Below are 15,206 nucleotides of genomic sequence, written 5' to 3'. Positions count from 1 at the left end.
CAGTCTGACAGCAGGTGAGAGCCAGCACTCAGCTTCCCACACCAAAGGGGACGCCAAGGCCACAGCCTCCACCCTGAGACTGGGGCTGGCCACACTGCTGCTCCTTGGCCAGGTGTGGATGGCTCCACCCAACCTGGGTGGCAGCACAGCCAGGCCACCACCCCCACTCCCATCTTCACCACAGCCCACAGCTGGAGCGGTGGCAGCATGGGGTGGCACCTCTGAACCAGCTCAGCCAACAGGAGCCACTGGGAGGCCCGAAAGCCCCTCAGGGTTCCTCGCCGAGGGTGCTTATTCCCTCCTGCCTGGCCTCACATTCCAGAGAAACCAAGAAGAGAAGAGAAGCAGACATGGGAAGAACACAGAAGCCTGCAGCCACAAGCCGTCCCCACAGGCGGGAGCTAGAAGGCCGCCTCTCCTCCTCGGGGTGATGGAGTGCACACCACCAAGGCTGCACCACATTCAGAGTCACTGACTCGGGGTCCAAAGCCTCGTCCACGTTCCAGGCGGAGTCGCGGGCTCCTGCCTGTGGGCATCCCCATTCTGAGGCTGCACCCAGCACCCATCTCCTCCATCTGCCCGGGTGCCCAGTGAAGCCAGGCAGATGACAAGGGCTAAGCCCAGGGAGCCTGGCATGCATGCACATGCCCTGTGATCACAAACAAGGCACCGCAGGCCCTGGCAGGTACAAAGCGGCCCTTCAAAGAGAGGAAGGAACAGGAGAGTCCTCCAGAGACAGAAGGCTGCGCCTACAGCCCGCTGGCCCCAGCCTACAGTAGAGCCTCGCCCACAGGGAACACCCAGCCAGGGCCTCTGGAGGACGGCCCAACAGGTGGCGCAGATGCATGAAAGCAGCGAAGGTCTCTCAGGGCAGGCTCCTCCCCTCCACTGTGTGGTGGCCTTACTTCTGACAGTGTGCCCTTCTGAAATGTCAACAGCACTGCATGAAGCCTGGGATGTACCAAAGAGCAGGCTACCTGGCCTCCTCACCTGGATGACGGTGGCACAGAGCACTGGAGCCCCCTGCCTGGTGTGCATGCCGGACCAGGAATGTGAGGACTCTGGCCTTCTCCTGCCACCTGTCCCCTGTCCTGGCCAGTTTGGCTCAGCCCAGTTCTATGCATCCTGAAACTTTGTGCCAAAGAGCCAGGGGCAAGGCTGCAGGTGGCCGTCCAGCAGTATAGACATACCATGGTCAGCAGCCTCTGGAAGGTGCTATGAATGAGCACAGCAACCAGGCGGCAGCCTGGATGGCCACACGTGACTACCCAGAGCGCCTCCAAGGCCCACAGCAAGGCAAGCTAACTGCCCACCTCTGCCCTGTGGCCACAGAGATGGCAGAGAGGGAGCAACAGCAGGAAACAGGAGCCGCCACTACCTCCTCCTGAACCCTAGAACCTGCAGAGGGCTGGGAACAGCACAATGGCAGCTTCTGACTGGGTGTGGCCCACCCTCCCTTGGACCACCGGCTAGGCTCAAAGCCACGGGAAACTCTGTCTGTCCTCATACGCCAGCAACTGGCCCGAACACTTGGTTGGCTAGACACACACTGTCCCAAGCTGCTGCTCAGTCCAAGCTCCAGGACCCTCAGGAAGCCAGCTGAAGTCACACCCAGTTCACACGCATCCAAGTGGCCATGAGAGCAGCAGCACTCACCTCGCACCTGCAGCCTCCAGGGACCCCACCGAGGCACGCCCCAACAGACCCAGGGCCGAGGATCGGGGGACCTAGCCAAGCAGCAGGCAGAAGTGGGGGTGGCTGTGAGAAGACACAGGATGGTGGAGCCACCTCCGTTCCCTGCCCAAGCAGCCTGCAGACTCACTCACCGCAGGGAAACAACATCCATGGGGAGATGACAGGATTCTCTCTCCCAGCCTCAGGCCTGAGGCCGCCTCCCCGCTGCAAGGCCAGAGCTGTGGTTCTGAAAGACCAACGGGACCAAAGGCAGAGCCTGCTCTGGCCACTTGCAGGAACAAAGGGGCTGCTGCAAATGCTCGTTTGAAGCAAAAATGACTCCCTGGGCTTTCATGACTGTGGGCCTGGGCCCGAACCAGGGCCCAGCACCAGGAGCATTTTCTCTGACAAGACCTCTGAGCAGCATCTCTGGCTTGACACCCTCCTACCTGTGGGAAGAATGAAGCTCCAGTTCTAAAGGGAACTGGGTGGGGTGGGAGAGGCAGCATCACCCTCGGCAATCAGACCAGGTCTGTGCAGTGGAATCCTGCCCCTCCTAATGGGGCTGTTGGTTTAGTAAGTACCACAGGACTACAGGGGGCTTCCTGCATGTGAGAAAGAAAGCAGGGCCAGAGGCTGAAAGGCCACTGCTTCCTGGCAACCCCTGCCCCACAGCCAGGTGCCATATACCCAGAGGCCAGGAAAGAGTGCGGGCTGCAGCCCTGCTTTGCTGGCATCAAGATTAAATCACTGAAGCCAGGTGCCAGGTGGCATGCCTGCAGTCCCAGACATTCTGGAGGCTGAGGCAGGAGGATCATTTGCACCCAGGAGTTGGAGATCAGCCTGAGCATAGTAAAACAAAACAGGAAGATTAAAGAAAAAAGATCAAAGAAAAAATAAAGAAAAAGATCAATGAAAACAATCAAGGATCCAACCAAGGACTAATCTGGCTGAGTGCCCCAATAATTGCATAGATCCAGGTCTCCTCTCCCCAGGACTCCATTCCTCAAGGGCTCTGGTTCACCCCCAAAACAGCAGAGGCATCACATTTCAGGAATGAGCAATACTGGGGACAGGAAGACAAGGAGAAAACTAGGTCAATATCAAACAAAACAAACTAAAAGTGAGACCCACTGGTCTAGAGCAGGCCACCTCATGGTAATAAGGTTCAGCTTAGCAAAAAGACATAACTATACAACACATATGCATTTGATAACACAGTCTGCAAACACATAAAGCAAAAACTACCAGACAAAATGGTGAGCCACCATGCTGGGAGAGAAAGAAGCACGTTCTTATTTCACAAATGGCTGCTGCAAAATGACATAGAACCTCAAGGACATTCATCTGGCAGGAAAGCTCAGCCTCACAGGTCCCACAGACAAGCTTGTTCAGAACAGCAACACTCAACAACTAACTCAACTGCTAGTCAGGAAGAGAATACAGACACAAATGTGTCTACAGAACATTCTACAGCAATAAAAATAAATGTACCCACTGCTGGCAACCGTACAGATTAATAAGAGTGGAAAAAGGTACAAATCCACCTTTCTATGGCTGACACTCAGAGGCCTACGGCCCAGGACTCCCACAAAGCCCTGGTTGTCTGAAGCTCTGTCTCTCTCCGGGCCTTGCCACCCTCCTCTGTTTCAGACCCTCCCCGTTTCTACAAAAGAACCCTGTTTTGTGTACCTTGCCCCGTTGGACATGCCTTCTACTCCCCCCTTTCCCAGAGCCCAGTTTTCCTCTGGGTGGGGTGGGAGAGGCAGCATCACCCTCAGCAATTAGACCAGGTCTGGGCAGTGGAATCCTGCAGGGACTGCTGCTCGGGTGGCCCCTGCAGACTGCACACACCCTGCCAGGTGTGATGTCTTGTTCAGGGGCCTCTCCACCAGGGGCACTGTCAGGAGTCTTCAGAACACTCAGGACAAAGATCATAAAAGCTTCCAGGGAAAGAAGACCAAGACCTCCTTTTTCACACAGCAGCAGCAGCAGCAGCGTCAGATGGTGCTGGAAACAGCAGGGCTGGAAGTCAGAGGGCAACACAGTGACACCGCCAACCTCCCGGCAAAGATCACCCCAAGTCCAAGTCCCCCGTGGCAGGTAGGAAACCACCTGCAACACTGCAGTTCAAAGGCGTTTCCCCCTTTCCTGTTCAGGAACCTTAAAGAAAAAACAAGATGACTCTCCAATGGGGGGATACTGGCACAGAAAAGACCGAAGACCAGGATCCAGCTGGGAGGGGGCACCAGGAGGCCCCCAGGGGACCGTCCCAGTGGAAGCCCAGATGATTGGAGCTGGACAAGGGGACTCCAAAGAGAACCCCAAACTATAGGAAACAAATGGACAATAGACAGCAAAAGGGTATGGTCTGTGGATTTGGGAACACGTCCATGACATCAAAAATGACACAAATGAAGATGTGAGTCTAAGGGAAACAAAACTGTCATGTTAAGAACTGTGACCAGAGCCCAATAATAGAAATCCAGGAACCATCATGCCAAATTAAAAAAAAAAAAAATCAACCTACTGGACTTTATTAAGATTGACCATTTGTGTAATTCTAAATATGCTGCTGGGCTTGGGTGTGGCTCAATGGCAGAGCACCTGCCCGACATGCACAAAGCCTGGGCTTCCCTCCCCAGCACTCAATAAAAGAAACACAAAACTCACAAAAAATGACAGGCCAATCAGACTGAGAGAAAATATCTACAAAGCACACACCTGACAGGACTCACACCCAGAGCGGGAGGATCTGTAAGTCAGTGAGAAGGACAGGAGGAAAGACCTGCATAGACACGCCCCGGGAGACTAGGGCACGCAGACCAGCCCATGAGAGACGTGTCGCACTGTGAATCAGGAAACCAGCTCTAGAAGTGCCCAACCTGAAAGAACTCCGCCCACCCATCAGGGCACAAACAAAGGGCCACCCAGACCTATGTGGGCCGGCTCCAGCACCAGAGCCAGGGGTTTGGGAACACAGTCCAGCCACACCCACAACTCCACTCACGACTCCTGGCACTCGCAACTAACCTTGCGACACAGAGCAGATCAGTGGCTGCCTAGAGGACCTGGATTCTGGGAGGAAGGACAGGTCCAGCACCTGGCCTCCACACCAGCCACACGGCTGCCTGCGGCAGAGCTTACGTGCAGTTGGCTGTGCTTTAATTAAGCCCCAGTAAGCGGGACACAAGTCACTGGGCCAGGCTGAGTGTCTGTCTCAGCAGCGGAAAGGTCATGTCGTCACCACATAAACAGCACGTGTTGACATCAGCCACGATCGTGTGAATTACACCAGCCAGGGTGAGTAATGGCATAAAAAAGCCAAATCCACATTTTCTACCTTAAGAACTTATTAAATGTCTAAACTTAAAAAGCAATAGCAGCCGGCTGTGATGGCTACGCCTATAATCCCAGCGGTTTGGGAGCTGAGGCAGGAGGATCACAAGTTTGAGATCAGCCTCAGCAACTTAGGAAGGCCCTGTCTCAGAATAAAAAATAAAAAATGCTAGGGAGCACCCCTGAATTTCATCACTAGCCCCCAAAACAAAACCCCAAAAGCAGCGGCAGCAGCATAAACTTATCTGGTAGACGTGCAGAAGCAAACAGCAAGGAGACACCCAGACACCAGCAGATAGGCAGCAAGCAGGGAGGACAAAAGGACCAACTTCTTTTTTTTTTTTAATTTTTTTTTTTAAAGAGAGAATTTTAATATTTATTTTTTAGTTTTCGGCGGACACAACATCTTTGTTTGTATGTGGAGCTGAGGATCAAACCCGGGCCGCACGCATGCCAGGCGAGCGCACTACCGCTTGAGCCACATCCCCAGCCCCCCAACTTCTTTTTAAAGCAAAGGCATGTTGCTTTGGTAAAAGTCCGGCTTCCAGCCAGTGGCCCAGCAACCCCACTGCCAGGTGCATGCCACTTGTATGTCCACACAAGTACTGTTCCACGAAACACTACTCCCAACAGCTGAGAAGAGGAAGCAGCCAATGTCCACTGATGGATGGAGAAACAAAACCGGCCTGTCCACATGGTGGAGTATCATCGGGCCATAAACAGGAATTCTGGCACATGCCATGACATGGACCGACCTCAAAAAACCCGCTCCACGGAATCAGCCAGATGGACATGGTCACAGGTTGCTCAAGGCCACGGCAGGCAATGTCTAGGAGAGGCAAATCCATGGACACAAACCCACGAAAGGAGGGGCTGCTGGGGCTGGTGAGGGGCATGCAGCTGCGCTCCTTCTCCCCCCAGAGCTCGACAAGAGTCCAGCCTGAACTGGACGTGCTGAAAGCCCTGGAGTGTTCACGATGAACGGATGAACGACATGGCACCAGCACAGCTGTCAAGACAGCCGTTACCAAAAGAGGACGTTCTGACGGGGGAGCCAGGCAGCACCCCAGCCACTCTGCAGGCACAGCAGGCTCCACTCTGCAGATGAGCCCAGGAGAGAGTTCAACACAGCCCCATGCAGACAGGAAGCTCCCGACTCAAGACGGAGCCCTGACACCAACCTTCCCTGCTGCCCACCTGGGCCTGCAGTTCATCACCTGCCCCAAGTACGGCAGCAGGTAGTCCACGAATCTTGCCGTGGTCTCAGACATACCTGCCCCTCACTGTGGGGCTGCCCAGGTCCTGGATTTCCTACAGGCAGATCCTCACTCTCTATGGGTGAACAAAAGATAAAGCCCTGATCCTCTATCACCGGACGAGAAAAACTGCCTCCACAGACACATGGAGCTCAAACAGTGCCTCAAAGATGGCTTCGGAGGCGTTGGGAAGGCCAGGCTGTGAAGTAGGGCACCTTCTCTAAATTCTAGACCAAAACTCCAGTCCAGAACTCTGGGGGACCCACATGTGGTACTGGAGTCACCATCTCCATGACCCCGTGTTGTCCACCTCACCAACCAGCTAAATCTACAAGCCAGACTGAAGCGAGGTATCCAGCAGCCCAAACAAAAGACCTTCTGCCCTCACCTTCCCAGGGCTGCCAAGGGCCCCAGGTCAGCCCTATAACCACAGTGCAAGACGGTCTCCTCCGAGAGCCATCAGAACTGCTGAGACCAAGACAGCCTTCCTTTTAGACGCCCAGGTGCCTTGTCCACAAGAGCCCAGCCCCCTGCACAGACTCCTTGTCCTGGTCTGCCACTTCACTGGGCCACATCCACATGCAGCTTTGTTCCCTTCCCCCAGAAAGGTCCTGTGGTTGCATCTGACAACCCAGCAGCATCTCGAGAACACTGGAGGCCACAGGAATCCTGAGCCCTGAAACACAGCAGCAGCAGGCCTGGCGCCTTCACCGGAGGCTGACTCTGTGCAGGTCTCGAGACACAGGACAGGGCAGAGCACAAGGTGAGAGCAGGCGGAGCTGGGAGAACGGCGGCCCTGCAGAGGGCCACGGTGGGGGAGGCAGGCCCCTTCTCAGCACCCCAGCCTGCGGGTGCAGCTGGGGCCCTGCACTAGCAGCCACCAGAGCTCAGCCTGCCCTGCATGCTCATGTCAACCTGCTGCAGTCTAAGCATCTGTACCTGCTGCCCTTGCTGGCCAAACATGAGGACAGGTCCCAGGATGGCAGGGAAGCTTCCACAGACAAGGCGACCAGAAGAAGAAAGTCTGTCCTCTGTGCCCAGAGGCTAGTGATTCTTGGCCAATTTAGGTTTTCTCACTGATCCAAGGCCAACCTGCTGGGCACAACCTGCCGAAGAGCTGTGACCGAGCCCAGACCGGGCCGCTCCAGGCCCATCTCCAGCCACGCATCCCAATGAGGGAAGGCAGCCCACAGCCACATCAACACCAGTGCCCTGAGTCAGGAAGACCACAGAAACTGGACTCCACCCAAAGCCCGGCTTGCACCAGGGCTCAGGGGCCTGCACCCCCCAACTGTGTGAGTGATAGAGTGTTTACAAAGCCAGAGCCCGAAGAAAACAGCCATCGGCCCAAGAACCCCACCCGTTAACACACTGGGTCCCCTCCCTCCCCCTCACGAGGCATGGGCACACATGGCACATGGGGGAATCACACCCCCTGGGGGCTTACACCCTTGTCACTTATTTGCACAAGCAGGAGTGATTCTGCAAGTCAGCAAGCACCATCAGCAGAGTACCCTGCCACACTTGCTCATGAGGTTGCCCTTCAAGTTCTGCTGTGCCTGCACACCTCGGCCCAGCCACACTCCTCAGAGGAGAAGGCCACCACTGTGCCCCACGCAGCCCAGTGCACTTGCTTTCCATGGGGTGCCCCTCACCAGCTCTGCAGGGCACTGTCATTTTAATATCTTTTCTTATCTGGTAGATAACTATGACCCCAAATGGAAGAAGGGCCAGGCACAAGACCAGATTCTAGACCCGCTTGGGTACCTCCTACAACTTAGGGATCTCGAGGCTCTCTATGGGGCCCAGGGTCTCACCAAGTTCCTTGGAGCCCTGACTCTCGCTGGCCAGCTCTCCCATCTTCACCAGGGCATCGAAATAGCCTTTGGCAGCGAAGGTCACACCTGAGAAGAAAGGAGAAAGCAGTTACTTCCCACTCAAGGTGCTTGCAGCAAAAACACGGCCACGGCAGCTGAGGCCAACCCTGCCTTGGCCTGGATGTCACCCTGTTGCTTGTTGATGTTATTTCACTCCAATCGTAAGGGCTCCTTTTATTTCTTAGAACACAGTGTTCTGTGCAGCTCCAGGGCTACTCCCCATCATGTGCTGTTTGCTGACGGGGAGGAGCTCTGCTGTAAGTGCACTTCATAAGAGCCGACCCTGGGCAAAAGCACCACCAACCTGAGGCTAGGAAGCTACGGGTTCATTCCCAGACACCAAGCCAAACCCACAGAGCGCGAGCCATTTCTTGCTGTTCCTGGATCCTAGCACAAGGCCCAATGGGAGTAGGAGCCACCGTTCGGAGCAGCTTCCAGGTACCCCTGGGCACTGTTAAGGCCAGAGATGCCTCCTGTCTGTTACCACAGAAGGAAGGAATGCCCATTTGACACAGTGGGCATGGAAAGCTCAGCCCTGCTGACCTCCACCCCAGCTTGGGGGAGCAGCAGCACACAGAGGAACTAGCAGTCTGGGCCTTCCTCCTGGTAACTCATGGGACCCTCTCCAACACTTGCTGTGCCTGATAAACTCCTGAATGTGGGGAAGGGCCTGCCCAGGCTGCACAAGGAACAGGGCGAGTCATAGTAGCATAATTACAATTTCTAATCTGTGTGCTAAGCCCAGCTAGGGGCTCATAACTGGGTCTTTGACCACATTTTGCTTATAGTTCTCAATTAAGTGCACACAAGTTGTTCTGTGGCACAGAACCCTGTACAGGATCCTCATGCTTCTGCTGTCTAAGGAGTGGGCTTCTTAAAAATAAATGGGACAAAAAGCAGCAGAAGTCAAGCACTAGGGAGGCCAAGTGCAGCTGAGGTACTGCAGCTGGCCTGGGTGGCTGCGCTCTGTCCTGGGAGTCACTCAAGGAAAACAGGAAGAGGAAGTGGCCCTCCCCACTGTCCACAACCACCAGTAACCTTGCGAGGGGCAGCAGAAAGGCCAGAAGGAAACTCACGTCCGAGCATCAAAGGCTGGAGGGTACAAATCAAAGTGGAAACCACAGGCTGCAGCTGCCACTGAGGTTATCGGTGACAACTTCCAAAAAGCAAGACACCTAGGGACAGAATCCACCAGCCAAGGGAGAGCCACACGAGAGTAAGAAAAAAATCCTTCATGGTCTAGGCCACCAGGCACCCCAGACGATGGCTTTGAAGAGGGCAGCCCTCAGGGCCTGCAACATCCAAGTTCCACGTCCCATCTCCTCAAGGTAGAGCCGTCCTGCACCTTTGGAGTGCACAGGCCAGGCCAGAGGCCAGTAGGGAGTGAGAGGCTGGTGACATTCAAGGCACACAGGAATGAGTTTTGCTTGGAAAATCGGATTGCAGCATGCTATGCCTGAGACAGGCAGCAAACCTGGCCTGAGACCCAGAGCCTCTTGCCATCGTCAGACTCAGCCCAAAGGCAGCGGCTCTTAGGACACGGTGAGCTCCAGGCAAGTGGCCCTACAGCAGGGGAATGGGACGGCTGATACCCCCAGGAGGCCAAGGGCACACTGCACTACTTCCATGCCTGAGGAGCTCCTCCTAGGGGATGGTGTCCTGAAGACCCTGAAGGCTGGCTCTCCACTTGAGGAGGACAGGACCCAAGTGCACCAGCAGGCAGCCCTTCTGCGATCTGGGCCCTGGTGGGCTCCTGGGGCTGTGCTGCTGGGCTCAGGACTACAGAGGGACAGAGTGAGGATGAAGGCAGCCTCCCGGCAGCCACAGGAACCCTGCAGCGTGTTCTTCTTTTCTCTCTCTTTGCAGTACGGGGGATTGACACTGGGTTGCTCTACGACTGAGCTACCGCCCCAGCCCTTCATCTTGAATCAGGGTCTAAGTAACCCAGGCTGGCCTCAGACGTGCCACGCTATTGCTGTAGCCTCTTGAGTCACTAGGATTACAGGTGTGCACCCCCACCACCCAGCTGGAACCACAGCTGTGCACACTGCAGGCAGAGGGCAATTCAGAACACGGAAGCCCTGTGATTACTGGCCAATGCCACTGGCTCCAACAAAGTAGGGACCATAGGCCACTCTCCTGCACTCTGAAGGGAGACGTTCTTCCCTGGCATGGCCCAGTGACCAGGAGACTGTTGCTACTCCTCGGGGAGGGTGGGTCTGCAAACAGCACAACTTAGCCCTGCTGGGTGGAAAGACCAGGCCTACCTAGGGCCCAGTGGTATGGGCAGAGGGGATCACATGGAGCTGAATTCTCAAGGGTCTAGCACTGCCACCCCCAGATCCTGGTCCTCAGTCCCAACACCTGGGGCAGAAGCTGCAGAGTATCTGCTCACCAGGGAGAGGTGGCAGGGCCCAAATCTAGGGCCACCATAGTACCAGTGGCATCCTGTACACCCTAATCCTAGTTTCCATGTCATCCTGAAGCCCTGGGACAGGACCACCCCACCAGCAAGCAGGTGCAGTCACCATGTGCTGGACACATTCAGAGCTCAGAGAGCTACTCCCTCGTTGGGTTTCTCGTCGGATGTCATTTCTGGAAGACATGGCTCCCCATGGCTTCCACCCAGAACTCAGGGCCCGAGCTGAAATTCGCCTGCAGGTCAGGGATGGTGAGCCCACAGACAGGGGCTGCTGCTCTCTACCTGCCAGAGCTTTCTCGTAGTTCTTCCCCATGGCGATGAAGTTGCGCAGGCTGGGGTTAAACTGCTCCATGATGGTCTGGAAGAGAACAGAGAGAGTGGTGTCACCAGTGCTGTCCACACATCCTTCTGGGGGGCCCAGCCATGGGGAGGAAGTCCAGGGTGGGTATCACTTCCCCAGCTCCAATCCCAGCTTTGGACCTTCCTGAACACCCTCGGGTAAGTGAGCCTGAGCCCGTGTTCACATCTGTACCATTGAGGTGGGCACAGACCCTCGTGCACAGGGTGTCTGCCGAGCAGCAAGGGAATACTCTATGGGCCACGCAGTACTCAGTCGGTACTAAGATGTGTGGCCGCCCAGGCACCATTACCCAGCTGGCAGCGCTGAGTCAGCCCTAGGAGGCCGCCCGCCGGCCACACACAAATGCTCAGCAACGCCCCCCACGCTAAAACCCTAACTCAACACATCAATTACCAAACATCAACTCTGATTAGTACGATCCACAGCCTGATCTGCAAATACCACGCTATGAATAATCCAACAGGCTCCGGATCTGTTTGCCTGACGGACTGCAGTCTCCTGCCAATATCAGCAGTTCTTAGACTCAAGAAATTAGATTTTCCCTGTGAAGGCCAAATAAATGTTTTAATTACAAGGCGTAAAAACAGGCACACACAAACAGAGCCAAATGAGAACTCTACCAGCATAACACGCACGACTACCGACAGCCAACCCAGCCAGGGAGGACCCTGGGAGCAATTCTGAAAGAAAGCCCTGTCTCGGCCACATCCTAAGCCTTCCGGTGGTTTGTCATGCTGGGAGTCTGATCCTTCCTGAGGATAACAGGAAGGGAAGCTGCCTGGCTCTGCTGGGGCGGGAGGCTGTGGGGCCTCCACCCACCCAACCAAAGCCTGTGGGCGGGGGCGAGGGCAACCCTGTCCCAGCTCCAGTCTAGGCCGCAGGACCCGCGGGGCAGGTGAGGAGGGCATTTGAGGACAAGAACACCACTTTACACCATGGGACCTGGCTCCAGGAAATGCACTGACACATGCTCCATCTACCTTCCTGAGGTATGGCGGCACTGAGACCTGTGTTCTTGAGGACAAGGGCTCAGCTCTGACCCACCCCTACATGCTTGCCGTCACAGGCTTGCTGTCCCCTCCTCACCACACCAGAGCCCACCCCTCAGCAGCAGGGACACCTGCACGGGTATGGGCACAGACCTGTGCCAGCCCAAAGCCCATGTGCACAGCGAGGATGCAGCAGCCACCCGGCCTGCCAGTGCCCCACAGATCCGGTCTCTGGAGGGAAGGCGCAAGGGGGCATACGCAGAGGCAGGGCCGGAGGTACTCAGCAGCAGAATGAAGACAGGAAGGAAAGCAGGCCTCCCCAATGGTGGTAGCTTCCCCCAGGCAGGGCAGGAAGCTGGGGGTGGGGGGAGGTTGAGCAGCGGCATGTCAGTCAGCAGGCCGCTCAAGCTTTAGTGGAGGGCCCAGGTGGACACTAGGAGGCACCCCAAGAGGCTGCTCAGTCCTGATTAGGAACAGGAGGGAAGGCAGTTCCAACAGGGCTGGATTCCTGGGCACTGCACACGGAGCACTGCCATGTGGAGACAGGTAGGGTGAGTGGAGGGGAAAGGGTGGCCACACACAAGCCTCTGGTCTGGGAGGGCAGGTGAAGCGTACTGCACACAGGATGGGGACCAGGGTCTGCACCAGTGGGATCCAAGGGGTGCCTGGAAACGGGCAGGGATACCCCACGGGCAGTGGATGAGCTCTGAGCTCCCAGCAGCAATGTTCAAATCCCGCCCCCCCAGACCCAGGAATGCAGAAAAACTCCATGAGTGGGACTGCCGTTAGAGACAGGAAAAAGTGGGGCGCTGACCTGGCAAGGGTGCATGTGACTGATCATGGCGTTCTGGTGCAGGCTCCTGCACGTTCACCTGTGCACACGTGTGCACTGACTGCATCAGACATGCTTCTCACTGGCTAAGACTGACAAGTCTGAGAGCTGGCCCCAGAGGCTTCCCTGCTCACAAGACCCCAAAGAGCCTGGCTCCAGGCTCATGGCCCCCATGTCTCCTGCAACCCCGGGAGGAAGAGAGACCTAACCCGGGATCCTGAGCCCTGTTAACACCCTGAGTGACAGGAGAAAACACAAGAGCCGCCCAGGGCCTAGACAGACAGGTCACTGAGGTTTCACTTCCTTGGTGCAGCAGCTGAGCTCACACACAAGGAATGTGAGGAAGTGGGCAGGGTGGCACGGGTGCCAGCCAGGCCACCTGAGCATACTATGGCCTCCATCTGCTGAGGGACCAGCCTGCCAGGACACACAGGTGCTGCCGTCTCAACCTGGAGGTGGTGGCAGAGGCAGATACCCTCAGCTAACATTCCGAGAGGGCTTGACCTTGCTGAGGAAGGCAAACTCCTCCTCCCAGCTCTGCACACTGATACCCAGGCCTGGCCACAAGAGTGGGGCTTTTGTGGAGCCATGTCTCAGTGCTCCTGGTGAATGTCACCAACCCTCATCTGGGTCATCCATCTCTTGGCAATCATGGGAGGGACCTAGTGGTTGGTGAAGGGACCAACCCCTCTGGGAGGAATCCATCTCTGGTAAAAGGACATTTTTCTGAGCTCCCAGGTCCATCCTATCTTTCTAGGGCTCACAGAGACTATTTTAAGCTAGTGGGCCAAGCTGTCCCCATGAGAAAACCAAGACGTGCCCAACCACCCTCAGAAGCTCTGAGTGGAGGCTCCTGCCCCGCCTCACACAGCCCGGAGGGGTGAGCGCACGCCAGGCCTGCCCTCCCTGGCTGGCTCCCTGGCCAGCGGCCTGTAGAGTGTCCAGGGGTACTTACAGCTGGCAGGGGCTTTAGAGTATACCTGGGGCTCTTGTGAGGGGACCACGGGGGCCAACGAAAGTGGGAGTAGCCTCACCTCAACTACCTCCTCCCCCAGAAAGGACGCCAACCCCACGTGGAGTGGAGTGGAGGGCAGCCAGAGCAGCTGCAGGACTGCCAGGGCGAACTGCGCTCAAAGATCTGTTTTCTTTAAAAGGGGAAAAAGGCGACTCCTGGGATTCCACTGGGCAGTCTAGAGGGTGACCATCTGCCAAGCCAATGAGGACAAAGGGCAGAGAGCAGCTATCCTCACCTCCCCCTACTTGAGGGAACAGGGAGAGGGCCAGAGTATTTACAGAAAGGAGGTACGCCAAGGGACTTTGCCCTCGGGCTCCGGCACCCAGGTCTGCAACTGCCAGCCCAGGATCCTGTCCACTCTTTGGCCCTGGCTCCTGCCACGGTCCCCCTCCAGCACTACCTAGGAAGACCAGTCACTCCTAGCAAAGGACACAGGGGATGTCTGGCCACCTCTCTGGGTGCTGTCCTTGTGTATGCCACCTGCATGTGCAGCAGGGCTAGCCACAGCTCCTCCTCATCCAGAGGATACTCAGAGAAAAGGGGACACTGGAATCTCCCTGGCTGCCTGGGATCCTCTCCAGACCCATTTTACAGGTGGACAAAGTAAGGTTAGGGTCTTAGGAAGCCTGTCCCCACCCTAGTTCCTTGTAGAGCCAAGTCCTGCTTCAGCACTGGGCCAACCAAAGGGCCAAACTCACCCCCTCCTCAATGGCCCCAGGGCAATCCCCCAGTAAGTCACACTCCAGTAAAGTCAGAAAGAACAGGGAGGGTGGGGCAACAGGCTCCCCTTCCAGAGGCCAGTGCTCAACAGCTCACCCCAGGACGGGGGCCTACGCCTGCCCACCTGCTGCCAGCAAGCACTAGCTCCTACTTCCCAGGAGCCCAGGGCTGCCCACCATCACCCCCATCACTGCTGGATCTCAGCAAGAGAAACACACACAAGCTTCCAGACTGCAGCCCTAGGGAAGCTTTCCAGGTCTCCCATGGTGCCACTGCCCAGGTAAGAGGGTTGTGCAGGTAGACACAGACCTCACAGCACCCCAGTCCAGGTTTTCCCAGAAACTACCCAGGATTCCAAGGCTCCCAGGGAAGGGTGGGCAGGACAGGGACACACAGGAACTGATGATGGAGCCCAGCCTGGGAGCCTGTGGCCCACGCATCCAGTGCATGAGTGGTGTACAGACAAGGCTCTCCCTGGAAGACTTCCCAGGGCTCACTGTCCTAGGATACAGCCTCAGTCTCCCCACTGTAGGGGGTTCAGGCAGAGAGAGGGTGGCATCCATCATCCATGGGACCACCTGCTGTGGCCTCTCCCACAAGGAGCACTGACAGACTCAGGATCCTGGGCCAGGGTGCTGTTCACAGTACAGGAGAAACTCGTGTGTGTGTGTGTGTGTGTGTGTGTTTTATCTTATTCTAAAAACTGGGAGGAATCTTTATT

General features: G+C 56.3%; 1 protein-coding gene across 3 annotated transcripts in view; it reads right to left on the bottom strand.

Moving 5' to 3' along the window:
* The window catches only part of Baiap2 (BAR/IMD domain containing adaptor protein 2), a 67,581-nt gene that overhangs the window by 41,756 nt on the left and 10,619 nt on the right, over nt 1–15,206 (bottom strand). For all 3 annotated transcript variants that reach the window (XM_026410817.2, XM_026410819.2, XM_026410818.2), the window contains exons 2-3: nt 10,851–10,926; nt 8,087–8,173 (exon numbers count right to left, since the gene is read on the bottom strand). In XM_026410817.2, the coding sequence (XP_026266602.1) occupies nt 8,087–8,173; nt 10,851–10,926 (163 nt within the window). The remainder of the gene's footprint in view (nt 1–8,086; nt 8,174–10,850; nt 10,927–15,206) is intronic.

Source organism: Urocitellus parryii, chromosome 7 (assembly GCF_045843805.1).
Source record: "Urocitellus parryii isolate mUroPar1 chromosome 7, mUroPar1.hap1, whole genome shotgun sequence".
Lineage (NCBI taxonomy): Eukaryota > Metazoa > Chordata > Mammalia > Rodentia > Sciuridae > Urocitellus > Urocitellus parryii.
The sequence above is the reverse complement of the archived record's forward strand: the minus strand, read 5'-3'. Positions and strand labels throughout refer to the sequence as shown.